General features: G+C 41.0%; 2 protein-coding genes across 6 annotated transcripts in view; one reads left to right on the top strand and one right to left on the bottom strand.

The window, feature by feature from the left end:
* The first annotated feature begins 189 nt into the window (after window positions 1-189).
* LOC117997086 (thialysine N-epsilon-acetyltransferase-like) lies at window positions 190-1712 on the top strand. The gene is made up of 4 exons (XM_034985258.2): window positions 190-543; window positions 650-701; window positions 783-1000; window positions 1416-1712. Exons 1-4 carry the CDS (start codon window positions 460-462, stop codon window positions 1590-1592), a joined length of 531 nt encoding a protein of 176 aa, XP_034841149.1. The 5' UTR covers window positions 190-459; the 3' UTR covers window positions 1593-1712.
* The window catches only part of LOC117996942 (transcription factor BCFI-like), a 206472-nt gene continuing 191621 nt past the window's right edge, over window positions 1604-16454 (bottom strand). For 4 of the 5 annotated variants that reach the window (XM_069498121.1, XM_069498124.1, XM_069498117.1 and 1 more), the window contains exons 5-9: window positions 9679-9848; window positions 5927-6060; window positions 5114-5238; window positions 4411-4733; window positions 1604-3942 (exon numbers count right to left, since the gene is read on the bottom strand). In XM_069498121.1, coding sequence (XP_069354222.1) covers window positions 3850-3942; window positions 4411-4733; window positions 5114-5238; window positions 5927-6060; window positions 9679-9848 — 845 coding nt within the window. In that variant the 3' untranslated portion in view covers window positions 1604-3849. Of the gene's footprint in view, window positions 3943-4410; window positions 4734-5113; window positions 5239-5926; window positions 6061-9545; window positions 9638-9678; window positions 9849-16454 lie in introns of all 5 variants that reach the window. The other variant, XM_069498122.1, reaches the window with a different exon arrangement.

Here is a 16454-nt window from a genome sequence, read left to right as displayed (position 1 = left end):
TAAGAGATGAGCCCTTCTAAAATGCTTGCCGGTGACACCTCTGTGTCCTCTCCTCACATCACATTGCAAGAACGACGCGACGTCGCACCTCCATCATGATCAAAGTCGCAACTCGCAGCCACACTGATAAGGATATGGGATGGCCACACTAAAAATGTCACCTTGACAATTATCATTTTTGACAGTGACGTTTCAAGTTAACCTCAAATGTATGGGACCATTGACCGCCTTGTTTTGAAAAGTATTGTGATTGTTGCATTGTTAATTTATTTTACTGCAAATATTAATAATTAGCGGATAGATAAATTAGGTTATCTGGCCTCACTTATCGTGATATTTTTGAATTGATAACGTTAGCTGTGTGAAGAATAATCTACTACCATACTAGATACCATTACCCTTATTAGAATTTAGACAATATTTTCACCAAAAACAGTGCGTACTAATTCAGGACCTAAAATGTCTAACAAATACAGTGACACGGAAGTTATAATGCGTCGCGCTGTAAAGGACGATATGCTAGCTGTCGCCGAAATGATACAAGTAAGTAACCACTATAAACGTTTACCTAAAATACAATATTATTTATTTGTTTATAAGCATACAAGCCTAGAAGAGCGGCTGAAATCAAATGACTTATGCTTTACAGGAGCTTGCTGACTTTGAGAAAATGCCTGAAGGCCCTAAAATAACAGCTAAAGGTTACTTTTAATACAACATCATTTAAATTTCATTTAATGACAATTAAGTACATATTATTCAATTGTTTGTTTTGTTCATAGATCTGCAACGCGATGGTTTCGAGTCGAGCCCACCGGCATTCCGTTGCTTAGTAGCAGAGCTTAAGAAGGGAACGGGTACAATAATAGCTGGGTATGCTATCTACTTCCCTATCTACTCCACATGGGAGGGTCGCTCGATGTTGCTGGAGGACCTGTACGTGAGGACCAGCGAGCGGCGACGCGGCGTCGGCGAGAGACTGTTTGATGCTGTTGCTAATGTAAATGAACCATCCTATTATAAGGGAAACTATTTTGACGACTCAAACACACTTTTAAAAGCCTATTTGAATAAAAATATCTTCCATTCTATTATAAAAACGCTTATATATACAGGTCTCTTCAAATAGCAAGTTGTTTGCTATTTGAAGAGACTACAACATTGTACTGAGTTTTGTTTGTTTACTACATTAATTAAGTACCTACCTATCTAATAAAATATTGTCTGCTTATTAAAGTTTCCATTTATTGCTGATGAACTACTGCAGTAAAAAACCTCAATTAAGTAATTATTAGTATTATCTGATTTTGTTTTAACATTTAAATAAATCTTAAGTTCATATAATTTAAATTGTATAAAAATGTTTATAGGTACTTAATTTAAATTGTTTATAAATATTCATAATTTCATTTCAGGAAGCACATTCCGAAGGTTGCTGCCGAGTGGATTTCCATGTTTTGGAATGGAACAATGCAAGATCATTCTATGAAAGTAAAGGCGCAGTCAACTTGACGGGCGCCGAGCAGTGGTGCCTGTACCGTCTCACAGGAGGAGCGTTAGAGAACGCCGCACGAAACGCTGGGGAGAAATGAAACTACACAAATAAGTGCATTTATAAGTTTAATGTAATATCTTACATTTCTCTTCACAACTAAGAGATCCATTTTATATGTTGTTATCAAAAGATTTAAATAAAGTGTTTGGGAAATGCACTACAACTTTATATTATTAATTAACTAAGTATATACAAGTATTAATAAATGCGCTTTGTTCTTAGATCTATTCTGTCATAAGGTTGCTACGGTGAGGGCCAAAAGATGTGCGGATGATTCTGTGAAGGTTATTCAGTACGTTATAAAACTATAGACAGGTATTATAGGTCATAGGATTATAGTAACATTAATTTTACATTAAATCTGAATTATTAAATATTATTATAGGATCACAAGTTTCAACATAGGCAAGCTTGGGAAACTTTAATCTTGTCACTCATACATATCTAACGTCTTGTCGGTCTCAACGACAGAGACAACGCTCTACAAATCTGCTATCTCCTGTAAAGATTGATGTACATTACTTTCTGCCGCGTACTCTACGTATTTAATTGATTCGACCCGTCAGGTTGCGTATTTTGAATATTGAATAGTCATTTATGTTTCCCTTCTATAGAACACTACAGTTTGGACGCCACAGAAGGCAATAGGAGAATCTTAAGTTACATGAAACCTAGTCTGCGTGACTCGAGTTTAGTCGATTAGTTGATTTGTAACAGTAGAACACAATGTTCCCTTGCTTAGATATACCTACAATCTATTTTTCCTCGGCTGACCTAAAAGATAAATCACTTCTCGCAGAAACGGTGGACTATGCAGGGCGGCAGGGTGCATAGGGTGTTCCACAAAATACATATTTTCTCTTGGACTTGAATATAATAATGGAACAAATTAAACACACGAACACTTGAAGCCCCGCCCATGCCGGGCAAAGCGTGTTACGCGAGAAGTTTTCTGCAAAATACCTTTGAAAACTAGCTAAGGAAAAATAGATTAGGTTAGAATCGAAGGAAACTTTGAATAATTAGTTAATCTTAATTAGTACCAGAGATGTTCCATTTTGCATTTAATTATTTATTATCAAGTTATACTAAACGACAAGGTCCCATTATTAATGTATCTATTAGCATTACTTACTGTAACAAGTTTGATTAAGTTTAACTTATTATAAACAGCCATTACAAATACACATCAGTGACTATCTTTTAGTCGAAATTGTTTAATTAGATATTTACATGCTAAGTACTTTACAGTCAACTTACGCCTTATCTCTATACCTTTAATTCTTACACTAATTATAATTTTATACAAATTACATTAGAGTAGAGACCTATTAGGTGACACGAAAATAACTGACTTGGCATTTTATAACACGAAATGCCTTTATTGACGAGTCTTATAATACTGATCTCCAAAGTTATCTTTCAAATATACAACCGTTGTACAATAAATTCTGATATACCTACTTTCCTCCTGACCTGAATTGTAGGTAGGTAGGATTAAGAATATCAGCTATCATTAGATACATATATGTACCTATATGATTGATTACTAGATTTTACAGAAGGCATCTGTGGCATTTGATAAAACTTTAGAGTTTTATCTCACAATAGGGGAATACTTGCTAGCAAGAACACATGATTGTGAATTACACAGAAAACATTAATTACATTGTTCAATTTAATTATTTACTCTAGCACAAGAGTTAAAGCCCAAAAACTCATATCCACAAAGTCTGTGACTATCGTCCTAAGTTCGTCGTAGGAACGTAGGAGTATCGGGACGACGAGCGACGTTCACGATCAAGTTTACCGCCAAAATTGCAGCGGACTTGAAGCGACGTCCAGTCAACTGATGGCCATACACCGTCAAGTTTACTGGATGCGGCTTCAAGTCCGCTGCAAACTTGACCGGTAAATTTGATCCTCTAATTTTCGAACCAATAAAGTCTGGTCGTAGCTTCTGGCAGGCCTAGCATGCCAATCACAACGCACTCTAGGTACGCCACGGTTTTTATCGACCTAATCGAGAGAGGACACCTATAAGTATTGGACTGGGTCTTGCCAGGGTGGTCCTCCACCTCACGCTAACTCCTTGTGCGTCTGCCGGCGAAGGTGCAGCGCTACGTGAAGGCGCTGACATGCCTGGCATGCCAATCACAAACACTAGTTATAACGTACGCCACGGTTATTATCGACCTAATCGAGATATCCGGTTCTCCTGAGTTGTATTGGACTGGGTGCTGCTAGACTGGTCACCTCCTGTGGTGGTGTGGTCTGCCGGCGAGGGTGCAGCGCTACGTGGAGGCCATGAGCTTGGCGTGCGCCGTCACGTTGCGCTGGTGCAGGAAGCCGCTGCCCTCCTCCTCCTCGCCGTTGCCCAGGCCGTACTGGGAACATGACGAAACAAAATTGATGAGTAGGTACCTATAAACTATGGTAGGTAAATTAAGTAAGGCCTCAGGTGAAATTATTTTCAAGTGAGTGTAGCATCATTATCTCAATTGTCAAACCATCGCCGGCTGTCTATTGAGCACCGGTCTCCTCTCAGTGGTTAAGACTTTGGTCTCCAATTCAAGGGGTTTGATTCTCGGGCACGTACCTTTTAAGTTTTTTCAGTCACGCATGTGCGTGCTAAGTAGGTAATTCAACGGTAAAGGAAAACGTGAGGATACCTGTATGCATGAAAGTTCTGTAATATGTTCTCAAAGATGTGAAAGGCAATTCGCACTATAAGCCAGCGCGCAGCGGGTGGACTATGGGTTAACCCTTTTCATTCTGAGAGGAGACGTAATACTTATGATGTGTATGAGTAGAGAGATTAGAGAAACTGAGTAACATTTAGTAGTAGCGCTCACCTGCAGCGCGTGCAGGTAGTGCTGCTGCGAGTGGTAGGGCGCGCTGGACGCGGAGTGCGAGCCGTAGCCCTCGTAGCCGGCGGGCGCGCTGGGCTCGCTCTTGATGCTGAACAGCGACGGGTTGGACAGGAAGGCGGGCGCCGCCAGCCCCGCCGGCCCGCCGTACTGCGCGCCCTGCGCGTGCGCGTGCGCGTGCGTGTGTGCGTGCGTGTGGGGGTGGGCGTGCGCGTGCGGCGACGGCGCGGGCTCGCGCGCCTTGCTCGCCGCGCCGGCCATGCTCGCCGTCAGGGGCAGGGGCACTTCTGCTATGCTGGGTTTGCTATCTGGAAAATATGAAAGACAGGTTTCAGTTAGGTAGGTATATTAAAACACCTCGATAGAAGATGGCAGCCTCAAAACAGCTGTTCTGTTTGATGGCCGATGGATGAAGTCGGTCGGAAACTACCTGTAGCGTTTGCGTTAGGTACCTACTTCCGCCCGAAAACAGAATTAAGAAGTCAGATCTCTGCCATTGGTTTGGAAATAAGACTCCTGAAAAGAGCCGGCACCACCACCAAAGAGAGTTTTGAATGCGCTACCATTTGAAAAGGTAGCCGTAATAATGATGAATGACATGAGAAAGGTAAGGTACCTACCAAGGTAAATGAAAATAAATGCGTAGATATCCGTTAGCTACTAATGAATTAAGGAAAATGCAACACACCGTCAATTCCAGGAGAAGTGTGGCCATCCTTCTTGGAGCCATCTTGCGGTGGCTTGGCGCCGCTCGCGGACTTCTTCGGCTTTCGTTTCCGAGTTTGGATTCCATCTTTTCGCATCGCTAACGGCCTGTACACAACAAAATGTTATAGCAACAAAGTTATCTAGGTAGTTATACACTTTTGCTGATATTTTCAGATGTGTCGCTCGTTCTAAGTAAGATCTGAACCTTCGAACGTAAAATGTTTGTCGTGAAAAGTTGTTACTGCCGCTTATTGGTGATGCCTTCGGTGGTCACCTATCCTACATCCCGATGAAGCGTGATTGGCACCCTGCTTCTCTTTCTGCAAGCCTATTCTGTTATAATATCTAAGTGGCTATGTAGGTATCTAACTTAGTTCTAGACACAATAGGTACGTCTACGAAAATAATCCTACTAATACCAGTCAAACTTTTTATTCGTTATTGGCTGACTTTCGCCTAGCCTAGATGTGTCCACCAATGACCTGGTGAAAGGACACTTTTGTTTTTTTCAAGGGAAGAAAAAATCCCCGGACTTCTGCCCGCCGGCAAGGCGTGTCCGATTTGCACGGACTAGAACAGTCCTCTGTGTCCATGTCTCTCAGGATTCTAGTTCTCCTACTCTGTCCTTTTCTTTTCCTTATTTTTATCTTCTGTTCTCATCAAGCGATAAGCATTCTTGGGTCCACACAACTGGAACATTCACAGCGTGTCTTCCTGTTCGCAGAAGCAGCAATTTTCGCTTGGTGCTCCAGAGAGGTGTAGGTGAAATGGCATTACAGTTGGACTATGTTACCTGTTGATGCCGTGCAGCTTGTAGTAGAGGCCGCACGCGTTGCAGACGGGCTCGCCGTCGTTGTTGCGACGCCACAGCGTGGTGTTGCGCGAGCCGCAGTTGGTGCAGCACTGCCCGTGCCGCCTCGCCGCTGACTGCACAACACACACATTTTGATGACATCCCACCACTGGAATGTTGGATTAGTGGGGAGGTAGGTTCGTGACAGCACTTGGAGAACTGCATAGGTTTCGATTTTGCCTAAGAGACCTTATGACAACCCTGAGGCACCATAAGAGACCTTATGCCGACCTTTTGACGACGACTTCCCTGGCGCAGTGGTAAGCGCTGGTGATCCCGGGTTCGAAGGGTCCCAGGGGGAATATTATGTCAATTTTCAACTCTACGCCGAGTCACATCATTATATTGGGCGACTGAATTTATTCCATAACAAAATAATACTTGTCTACCAAAGTGCTAAGTATTTACAAAGTATAAAACTGCTGCAACCTCAAACCCCGTTTATGTAATAAGTCGATAAGCATTTATAGGCCTCTAAGTGCCCTCCACCGCTCTGCCTTACAATACTCCGTCCTACAACTACAAGATACATCCATGCAGCTGGACAGGCGATACATCGGAGATGCACACCTATCTATACCTACACTATACACATACAGTGTAGAACATGCTCTACTGTGAAGCACTACGAGATGCTATCATTGTGATTGTCCAATGATAACGGCCGGCGACGCTGATTGGCCGGCTACCTGCCGCGATGCGCCACACGCTATGCATATTGCATGGTCGCGCGAGATAGCTGATAGCTCAGCGAGTCACTCATCGGCCCTCCTCTGAGGGTATCGCCTCCCAGAGTCCCCAGTCGCCAGTCGCCGCGTCGTTTACTTGTCAATTGAATGGAAATTGCCGCGACCGCGCGCCGGCCCAGTATTTAATTATTCACTAGGGTTGCCATGTTTGGTCTGAGGTCCAGTTGGGAGATTTAGATTGTAGAGCTACGAATACAACGGGATTAGTTGCCGCCGTCCTGATCTTTGATTGTACTCAACTACTCAGAGCTTGTAATGCAATGCAACTTAGTATTTACGAACCTAAGTAATTAGGTACTTTGTTGTATTGACTATAATAGGTATGTGCGTATCGCTACCTGTTAATATCAGTACCCTTATTATAAATGCGAAAGTGTGTTTGTTTGTTGGTTGGTTGGTCTGTCCTTCAATCGCGTCGCAACGGTGCAACGGATTGACGTGATTTTTGCATGGGTATAGATAAAGACCTGGAGAGTGACATATGCTACTTTTTAGGAAAGATTTCAAAGAGTTCCCACGGGATTTTTAAAAACCTAATTCCACGCGGACGAAGTCGCGGGCATCAGCTAGTAATTAACTAAAAGGGCTTTACGTGTATATTCTAAAACAGAATTTTATTTAGATAGGTATCATTAATTTTTATGCAAAATAGTTTTTGATTTATCGTGCATAATGTCGTAAAAAATACCCGAGTACGGAACCCTCGATGCGCGAGTCTGACTCGCACTTGGCCGGCTTTTTTTAATCCGTGATTCTTTTGGATATTTTTAATTTCTTACTATTATCTATAGGCAGATAGGTAGGTAGATATAATATCTAGTTCTAGACCTATACTTAATCATGATTTGAGAATTTGTAAAAGTCGATGCATCTACACTTTTCCCTATCTAATATTTATTATACCTAGGGCTATCCAATGACTTATATATCTTACCTATTAAATGGCATCTAGGCACTTATCTACTCATTCCTATGGCATGGCAACCCTGATGTAACTGCAGTCTTATCACTTATCAGTCGTGAAGTGGCGTTGATTAACAAACATCGCCGCATTACGCGTACCAGCGTACCGGTACGATGCCAGCCGCGTACCGCCCCGGCGGAGCGGCCTCTCTGAGCCACTGCTCGGTTATCGATAAGATATCTCGCTAGAACTAAACTTATTGTAATACTAGCAGATGCCCGCGACTTCGTCCGCGTGGAATTAGGTTTTTCAAAAATCCCGTGGGAACTCTTTGATTTTCCGGCGTAAAAAGTAGTCTATGTCACTCTCCATGTTCTTATCTATACCCATGCAAAAAACCGGCCAAGAGCGAGTCAGGCTCGCGCAATGAGGGTTCCGTACTACAGTCGTATTTTTTCGACATTTTGCACGATAATTCAAAAACTATGATGCATAAAAATAAATAAAAATCTGTTTTAGAATGTACAGGTGAAGACCTTTCATATGATACCCCACTTGATATAGTCACTCACTTCGAAAGTTGAAAATACTAATTATTAGTTCATGACCACAATTTAATTTTTTTTGTGTGATCTAACCCTAAATTCACGGTTTTTAGATTTTTCCCCAAATGTCAGCTATAAGACCCACCTTCCTGCCAAATTTCATGATTCTAGGTCAACGGGAAGTACCCTGTAGGTTTCTTGACAGACAGACGGACAGACAGACAGACAACAAAGTAATCCTATAAGGGTTCCATTTTTCCTTCTGAGGTACGGAACCCTAAAAATCACGTCAATCTGTTGCACTAGCTTGGGCTAGCGAAACGCTACAAAGAACGGCTTCTGATGCATCCGAATCCACTAGCCACCAGGCTCTTAATTGAGGACTACCCGAGACGCCTAAAGAGAAAACGTATTCTCGGCCTCGCTTCTTGATAGGCAATAAAGAGTTGAGTGCTAGCTCCTAAAGAGGAGCAGCCGCTAAAAAACAATATCCTACACCTAATTTGCTAAAAGTCCTCGGACTGATCGCAAATCAGAATATTAAAAAAAAAACCGTTCCACCGTCGCGACGTGATCGAAGGACAAAACAAGAAACCTAAAAACAAACACACTTTCGCATTTATAATAAGGGTAGGTACTGAATAGAGCGGGAGCACAGCCAACAGTCAGCGGAAATAGAGTCCAAACTAAAGTGCTAGAGAGAGGGTCTCCACAAAACTAATATCAAGCAATTTATTTATCAAAGGCTCTAACTCTTTAGAACAAAAACCTCCCAAGGTTTAAACTATTCTATCCATCTTTGCGACCAAGAAGAATGAATATGAAAGTTTTCACTCAAATAACTTGACGAAAGTACTTACTTACTTAAGTGCTTTTCAATTTTCAAGTAAACCTGCCACTACTGGTTACAGTGCCCACTGCCCACTGCCCACTGCCCACTGCCCACAAATATAAATTTGGTAATATTGGAAATTATTGTTTGACCCCAGACCATATTATTTGAAGAGCAAGCAAAAAAGGTTGAATACGAATCAAAAAACTGAAAGTGCAAAAGGTAGCTATTTCTATCTACAAGTAGGTAAGTATATTAAAACTGTTGCTTGAGGGTTGCAGTTTTGGAAAATGAGCCCAATTTTTTAGCCTATTGATTAAAAAGTTGAGTCTTAGCTAACTCCCGATCCCCGCCGACATTTCAGATGCTTTGCAGAGACCCTCCAGCTCTTTGCCAATGGAAGTGGGGAGCGGTAGCGTGTAGTTCCCTAGCTTCGGCAAGCGCGAGGTACGAGACGTGCTGGGATGTTAGTCAGCTAAGGGTTGCGGGACAAGGGACACATGCACTAGTCTACACGCCACCGACTCACCTTCTTCATGCCCCTGGCCATGCCCTCCACACTCATCCAGCGCTGAACGGAGCCGTCCTTATAGAAGCGCGTGAGGAGCTCGGCGTCCGCACCTGTTCGCAAACAGACCGTTACTATCGTCGGAGGGACTCACCAGCCGCTTGCTGGGCTTGACCAGCGGGCGGTTGACGCCGTTGATCTTGTGGTACAGGCCGCACGCGTTGCACAGGTAGTGGCCGGTGGAGTCGCGCCGCCACAGCGGGGTGTTGTTGGCGCCGCAGTTGACGCACTCGCGCCCCTCCTCGTACGCCTCCAGCACGCCATCTGTGCGCCCACTACACGTCACAAACTGTTACTTCTAGGTACCACCACCCAGCACCTAGATCTTATACATAACTAGCTTATTCTCGCGACTTCGTCCGCGTGGACTACACAAATTTCAATATTTCACACCCTTAGGGGTTGAATTTAGAAAAATCCTTTCTTAGCGGATGCCTACGTAATATTAATAGCTGTCAGCAATCTGCATGCCAAATTTCAGCCCAATCCGTCCAGTAGTTTGAGCTGTGCGTGTGACAGATCAGTCAGTCACCTTTTCCTTTTATATATGTATTTAGATTTTGAATAAATTATTTGAATTTTTGAATTTTACCACCATTTCCACGTTAGCGCGGTAAAACAGTATCATCATTTAAAGTTGGAAGTAAATAGGTAAGATGTTAATTTTTAGGGTTCTGAACCTCAAAAGGAACTCTTATAGGATCACTTTGTTGTCTGTCTGTCCGCCTCTCCATCTGTCCGTTTGTCGTGTCTATCAAGAAACCTATAGGGTAATTCCCGTTGACCTAGAATCATGAAACTTGGCAGGTAGGTAAGGTCTTATAGCATAAGTAAAGGAAAAAATGCGAAAAGTGTGAATTTGTGATTAAGTATACCTACATCACAAAAAAGAATTAAAATAGTAGAAACTACTTATATAGGTACATTGTAAAGCTAATAAAATAAATAATAAATAAAATAAAATAATTTTATTTCAGGCAATGACAATACAAGTTACAACCCATAACAATATACACACAATATGGAGCAGATTACATTAGATATTAGAATTGAATTGAATAAATGTAAAAAAAAATAAAAAAATGGAGCTAACAATTTAAAAATAAACTAATCTAAGTAAAGGTGTTATTATCGCACCGATGCAGGTTGGACCAATGTTTTGTGAAAGGATTACTAAGATCCTCTACAATAGCACATAAGATAGCGTTGGTACTGTATGTCAGTCTTTCCCAGTAGGAAGCCGTCCTCGCTCGGAGTATGGCGAAGAAGTCAGGGACCCTTGCAGCAGCAAACATAGCTTTAGCACTGCAGAAACGCGGGTGCTTCATTAGGATGCGGAAGGCGTTGTTATATTGTACCCTAAGTGCATTAGAGCTGCGCTTGGTAAACTTTGTCCACAGCTGACATGTGTAGAAACATTGACAAAAAGCTTTGAATAACGTCACCTTCACATCATCAGAGCAACGAGCGAATCTGCGCGCTATCATGTTAGCCCGTACCGAAAGAGCCCTGCGCTCCCTCTCCATATCTCCGTCATCTTTTATGTCTTCTGATAAAATATGGCCTAAATATTTAAATCTCTTAACAACCCGAACCGACGCGGACGACCCATTCAAATACACCGACGGAACGGTCTCCGGACCCTTGCCCGCTTTGAAGACGAGCATTTCAGTTTTTGCTACATTATATTTGAGAGCATGTTCTGCAGCAAACTGCTCACAAATATTGAGCAGTTTCCTAAGTCCGTTTATTGAGGGGCTGGGAAGCACCATGTCGTCAGCGTAGCTCAAATTGTTAACACAGATGTTACCAATATGGCAACCGACTTTGGTACTTCTCAGCCTCCCAATAAGGTCATTGATATAAAGGTTAAATAGGTCCGGAGACGTCAGCCCTCCTTGACGAACGCCACACTCTAGTCTGTATTCACTAGAGAGTGCATCGCCCCATTTTACGCAGTTAGTTTGGTTCTCGTACCAAAATCTCCACAGATTCGTTAATTCTTTTGGTACGTTATGCACGTTATTGTTATCTATTCTGATTACACTGGGTAGTGGGTAGTGGGTAGTGGGTAGGTATCTAAACTGCTGATATGTCCTTTGTCACACGTTGTTATGTCGCCTCGGAGACGAAGCTACAAAGTTGACTCCCTTATCACTTCCTAGAAGGTTGGAAACAATAACAAAGCTAGCTCTATGCGATACTTGCCTAATGCGGCCCTCGCCTCTAGTCTAGGGCTGCATCAGGAAAAATCTAAATTAATAAATCAGACGGACTTCAAAATACAATAAACCTAAAGATAGGTATGACGGCAAAATGTTTGCTTACAATCCCATTTACAACTACTTAAATAAAAACCGGCCAAGTGCGAGAAAAAGTTACATCAATCTTGGCTGTGGATATAATTATTGAGAACTAAACCCACTAAACCTAATTTAGGTTTTAAAAATCCTGTGAGAACTCTTCAATTTTCCGGGATAAAAGTAGCCTATGTCCTTCCCCGGGATGCAAGCTATCTCGGTACCAAATTTCATCAAAATCGGTTGAACGGTTGGGCCGTGAAAAGCTAGTAGACAGACAGACAGAAGACAAATAGACAGACACACTTTCGCATTTATAATATTAGTATGGATAGATATTCTGGGTGCGACAATATAGATTTCCAACCCTAGGTACTGGTATCGCGTCATCGTGGATAACTGATAACACCACATCTGTGTGCGTGTGTGTCTGAATCCATTGTTTAGTGTACCTAACTAATGTGTTGTACCTATTCTAGTAATGCCCACTATGTTCATAGTATTGTTATAATGTTCCGAGTTGAAGCTCCTGCCTACTTGTCGCGAGTACTTACACATGGCCTTTTACTGATAATACCTAATAATTAACAATTTTGTTATCATCGGTAACATACAGGCATCTACTTTATGTTATTATGGGTTGATACAACTATTACCTATAACTCTACATAACATTGTGGACTATTTTATCATTTTCTAATTTATTGTACCTAGATAGATACAAACTAAAATAGACTCAAAATGGTTAACCCTGCACTGAGATTTTTAATTCTATGATTTGTATGGGATTACGTAACAGACATCCTATACTAACTCCTTTCCGTGTACCTATATAGATATAGGTATATAGAGCTTATGCTCGCGACTTCGACTATGTGACTACTTACACAAATTTCAACCCCTTATTTCACCCCCTTAGGGGTTGAATTTTCAGCAACCCTTTCTTGGCGGATGTCTACGTCATAATAGCTACCTGCATGCCAAATTTCAGGCCGACACGTAGTTTGAGCTTTGCGTTGATAGATCAGTCCGTCAGCTCTTCCTTTTGTATATGTATATAGAATATAGATATGGGTGTACAGATTATTATCCTTGTTAGCCTATTTATGTTAGATTATCCTTGTTAGTTGTTAGTATACCTACCTACAATAAGGTATACCAATTGCGATACAAGTGTAGGAGCGATACCGTGCGGTTGGGAGTTTACCCACAGCTCCTAACAATCGAATCAGCCGTAAACATTGCGTCGCAGCTTATGTACAGATAATAACAATAAATACCTACCTACATGTACAGTTTCCCTATTGTTTACTAGCTGAGGCCGACAACTTCATTCGCGTGGATTTAGGTTTTAAAAATCTCTTAGGAAATCCTCGATTTTCCGCGATAAAAACCACAGATACCTCTCTCCAGGTATAATTATAACTATACCCGTGCAAAAAATCACGTCTATCCGTTGCTCCGCTGCGACGTGATTGAAGGACAAACCAAGAAACCAACAAACAAATACACTTTCGCATTTGGGTCGGGATAGGTACCTACTCAAGAGTGTGACGACTGACGATCATGATGATGATGATCATAACAGCTATATCAGCTCAAGAATTAACATCTTCAGTTCTGTGATTTTGTCCTAAAAGTATACTAAGCAACACCTTTTTTAGGGTTCCGTACCTCAAAAGGAAAAACGGAACCCTTACTTGGTGGTACCTAGCACAAATTAGCTGCATCGGCAAAACACTGCACAATATTTGAGTAGGCGTTAAGATAGAACTTAGTTATCTATAGTTTAGTTTAGGAACACGTACAATAATATAATTGATAATAATTATTTGCTTATTCGATTATGAGCAGTGAGTCACTACAGATAGGCTATCGGCAGCTCGAAGCTGTGCGGATAAACATCGCCTCTCCAGTCACCGACGACTGCTAAAGTAGGTATAGTGCATTCAAAATAAACTGGCGTGTTTTCACTTGAGACCGTCATTAACAATAACAATACGATTAAGTCGTGGCGGGTGAATTTAAAAGTAGCAAAACTATGAGGTTGAACCGGCTCATTTAAAAATGAATGGGCTCTATGAGTGTTTGGTTTGTTACCCCTATTGTTTACGTGGCATGGTAAATGTAATCTTATTGTTATTGCTTATGACGGTGTCAAGACGAAACACGCCAGTTTATTTTGAATGCACAATACTTGATAGCCATGTTATAGCTACAGTGTTGGATAGGTCCAACGATGTTTCATAAAACTATCATCGTAAAACTAAGAATGAAAAAACGAAAGTAAACTGCTCAGGTTAAAGTTCAGGTAGATTACTAAGTATGAATTATAAGTAGGTACCTAATTTCTAAGTGAGATAGCCCTGCCTACGAGCTGAAAACATTACAAAAATAAATTTTATATGATGTCACTAAAACTAGTGCGAGTCAGACTCGCGCACCGAGGGTTCCGTACACAGATTACAGAAGTAGGAACTTCTCAAATCTGTAGTTCCGTACTCGGGTATTTTTCCCCCCACATTTTGTACGATAAATCAAAAACTATAATGCATAAAAATAAATAAAAATCTGTTTTAGAATGTATAGGTGAAGCCCTTTTATATTGATACCTCACTTGGCATAGTTATCTTACTTTGAAAGTTAAAAATACTAATTATTGTTTATGAACACATTTTTTTTTCATGATGTACCTAACCACGCGGGTTTTAGATTTGTTCCTTTACTCAAAAGTCAAAAAGTTAAATAATTTATTCAAAAAGGTAATAAATTATAGTACTTTTTAATGGCCGGTTGTTTCATTTCATCATCATTTACTTGTGTTATAAGACCTAACTACCAAATTTCATGATTCTAGGTCAACGGGAAAGTACCTACCCTATAGTTTTTCTTGACAGACACGACAGACGTACGGACAGACAGACAGGCAGACAGACAGACAGAGAACGAAGTATCAAGGTTCTATTTTCTTTTTTAGATACGGAACCCTAAAAAAGTGTCTTTCAGCAGGTACCTATATCTAAAATGAATCGCTAAATGTGTTGCGGATAGCAAATCTCGGGAACCGCAGAACCGATTTCGCTAATTCTTTTTTTATAATATTCCTTGAAGTCCGGGGATGGTTCTTACAGAGAGCAAAATTTTAGTATTAAAAAAAATAAAGAATCGACTGTTAGGCGGTACGAAGTTCGGCGGGTCAGCTAGTTATATATGTATAGCTATCTGCTGCAACTTGCAAGTAGGCTATCTAGTACCTAGTGTTGTCTGAAATAGGAGTAGGTAAGTTTACTCTCCGAATTGTTTCGATAAACAAATCTTTTGATAAACTTACTTACTTTACCGTCCTACATTTCCTACATTTATCACCAAAATGATGGCGAACCTATTGTATAGCTCCCTTCTAGAAAATATATGAGTTAATTAAAGCCCATTGATAAGGTATCATTAAAAACGGTATTATTTTGCGTATTTTAAAGGGAAATAATAGACCGGAGATCCCCGAATCGTCAAAGCTTTTCTTATCAATTGCATAAACAACATTTTCGAGTTTAATTCGCTTGCAGTGGAACCCAATAGATATCGACTCATACCCAGTTTTAAGGACTATTTGGTTACCAGTAAAATTATAAAAGCTACTAGCTGATGCCCGTGACTTCGTTCGCGTAGATTTAGGTTTTCGAAAATCCCGTGGGAACTCGTCGATTTTCCGGGATAAAAAGTAGCTTATGTCACTCTCCAGGTCTTTGACTCTTATACCCATACAAAAAATCACGTCAATCCGTTGCACCGTTGCGACGTGATTGAAGGACAAACCAACAAACCAACAAACCAATAAACCAACAAACCAACAAACAAACACACTTTCGCATTTATAATAAGGGTACTTACTGAGGTACTGATTTAATAATTTTAGGCTATTGATCTTTGAAATTCTCTAAAAGTTTTGTGGAAAATCGTCTCTCAAACAACATGAGTCTACTCAGCGACGCCGCAGTCACTAAGTAAGTACCCATATTATAAATGCGAAAATGTGTTGGTTTGTCCTTCAATCACGTCGCAACAGAGCAACAGATCGAGGTGATTTTTTGCATGTGTATGGTTAAAGACCTGGAGAGTGACATATGGTATACTTTTTATCCCGGAAAAGCAAAAAGTTTCCACGGAATTTTTGAAACCTAAATCAACGCGAACGAAGTCACGTGCATCAGCTAGTTACATATAAGTTAGTCTTAATATATAAAAATAAAAGGTGACTGACTAACTGACTGGTCTATCAACGCACAGCTCAAACTACTAGACGGATCGGGCTGAAATTTGGCATGCAGATAGCTATTATGACGTAGTAGGCATCCGCTAAGAAAGGATTTTTGAAAATTCAACATTCAACCCCTAAGGGGGTGAAACCTGGGTTTGAAATATGTGTAGTCCACGCGGACGAAGTCGCGAGCTTAAGCTAGTTTTAATTAAGCTGAAATGGTGTTAAAAAGTTTCCTTATAACATTGACGATGACAAACAACACATGCATTAGGGCTTCATTGAATTGTGCTCTGATTAGTTATTGTTAGGTAT

This window comes from Maniola hyperantus, chromosome 4 (genome assembly GCF_902806685.2).
Source record: "Maniola hyperantus chromosome 4, iAphHyp1.2, whole genome shotgun sequence".
Lineage (NCBI taxonomy): Eukaryota > Metazoa > Arthropoda > Insecta > Lepidoptera > Nymphalidae > Maniola > Maniola hyperantus.
Note: the sequence above shows the minus strand (reverse complement) of the source record. Positions and strands in the feature narration are given on the sequence as shown.

What these genes read in the sequence shown, in the direction of transcription:
- LOC117997086 (XM_034985258.2), top strand. Translation starts at nt 460, where the DNA reads ATGTCTAACAAATACAGTGACACGGAAGTTATAATGCGTCGCGCTGTA. An exon ending in CCCTAAAATAACAGCTAAAG is followed by an intron (nt 702 to 782) that starts GTTACTTTTAAT and finishes TTTTGTTCATAG; the next exon opens with ATCTGCAACGCGATGGTTTC. An exon ending in TGTTTGATGCTGTTGCTAAT is followed by an intron (nt 1,001 to 1,415) that starts GTAAATGAACCA and finishes ATTTCATTTCAG; the next exon opens with GAAGCACATTCCGAAGGTTG.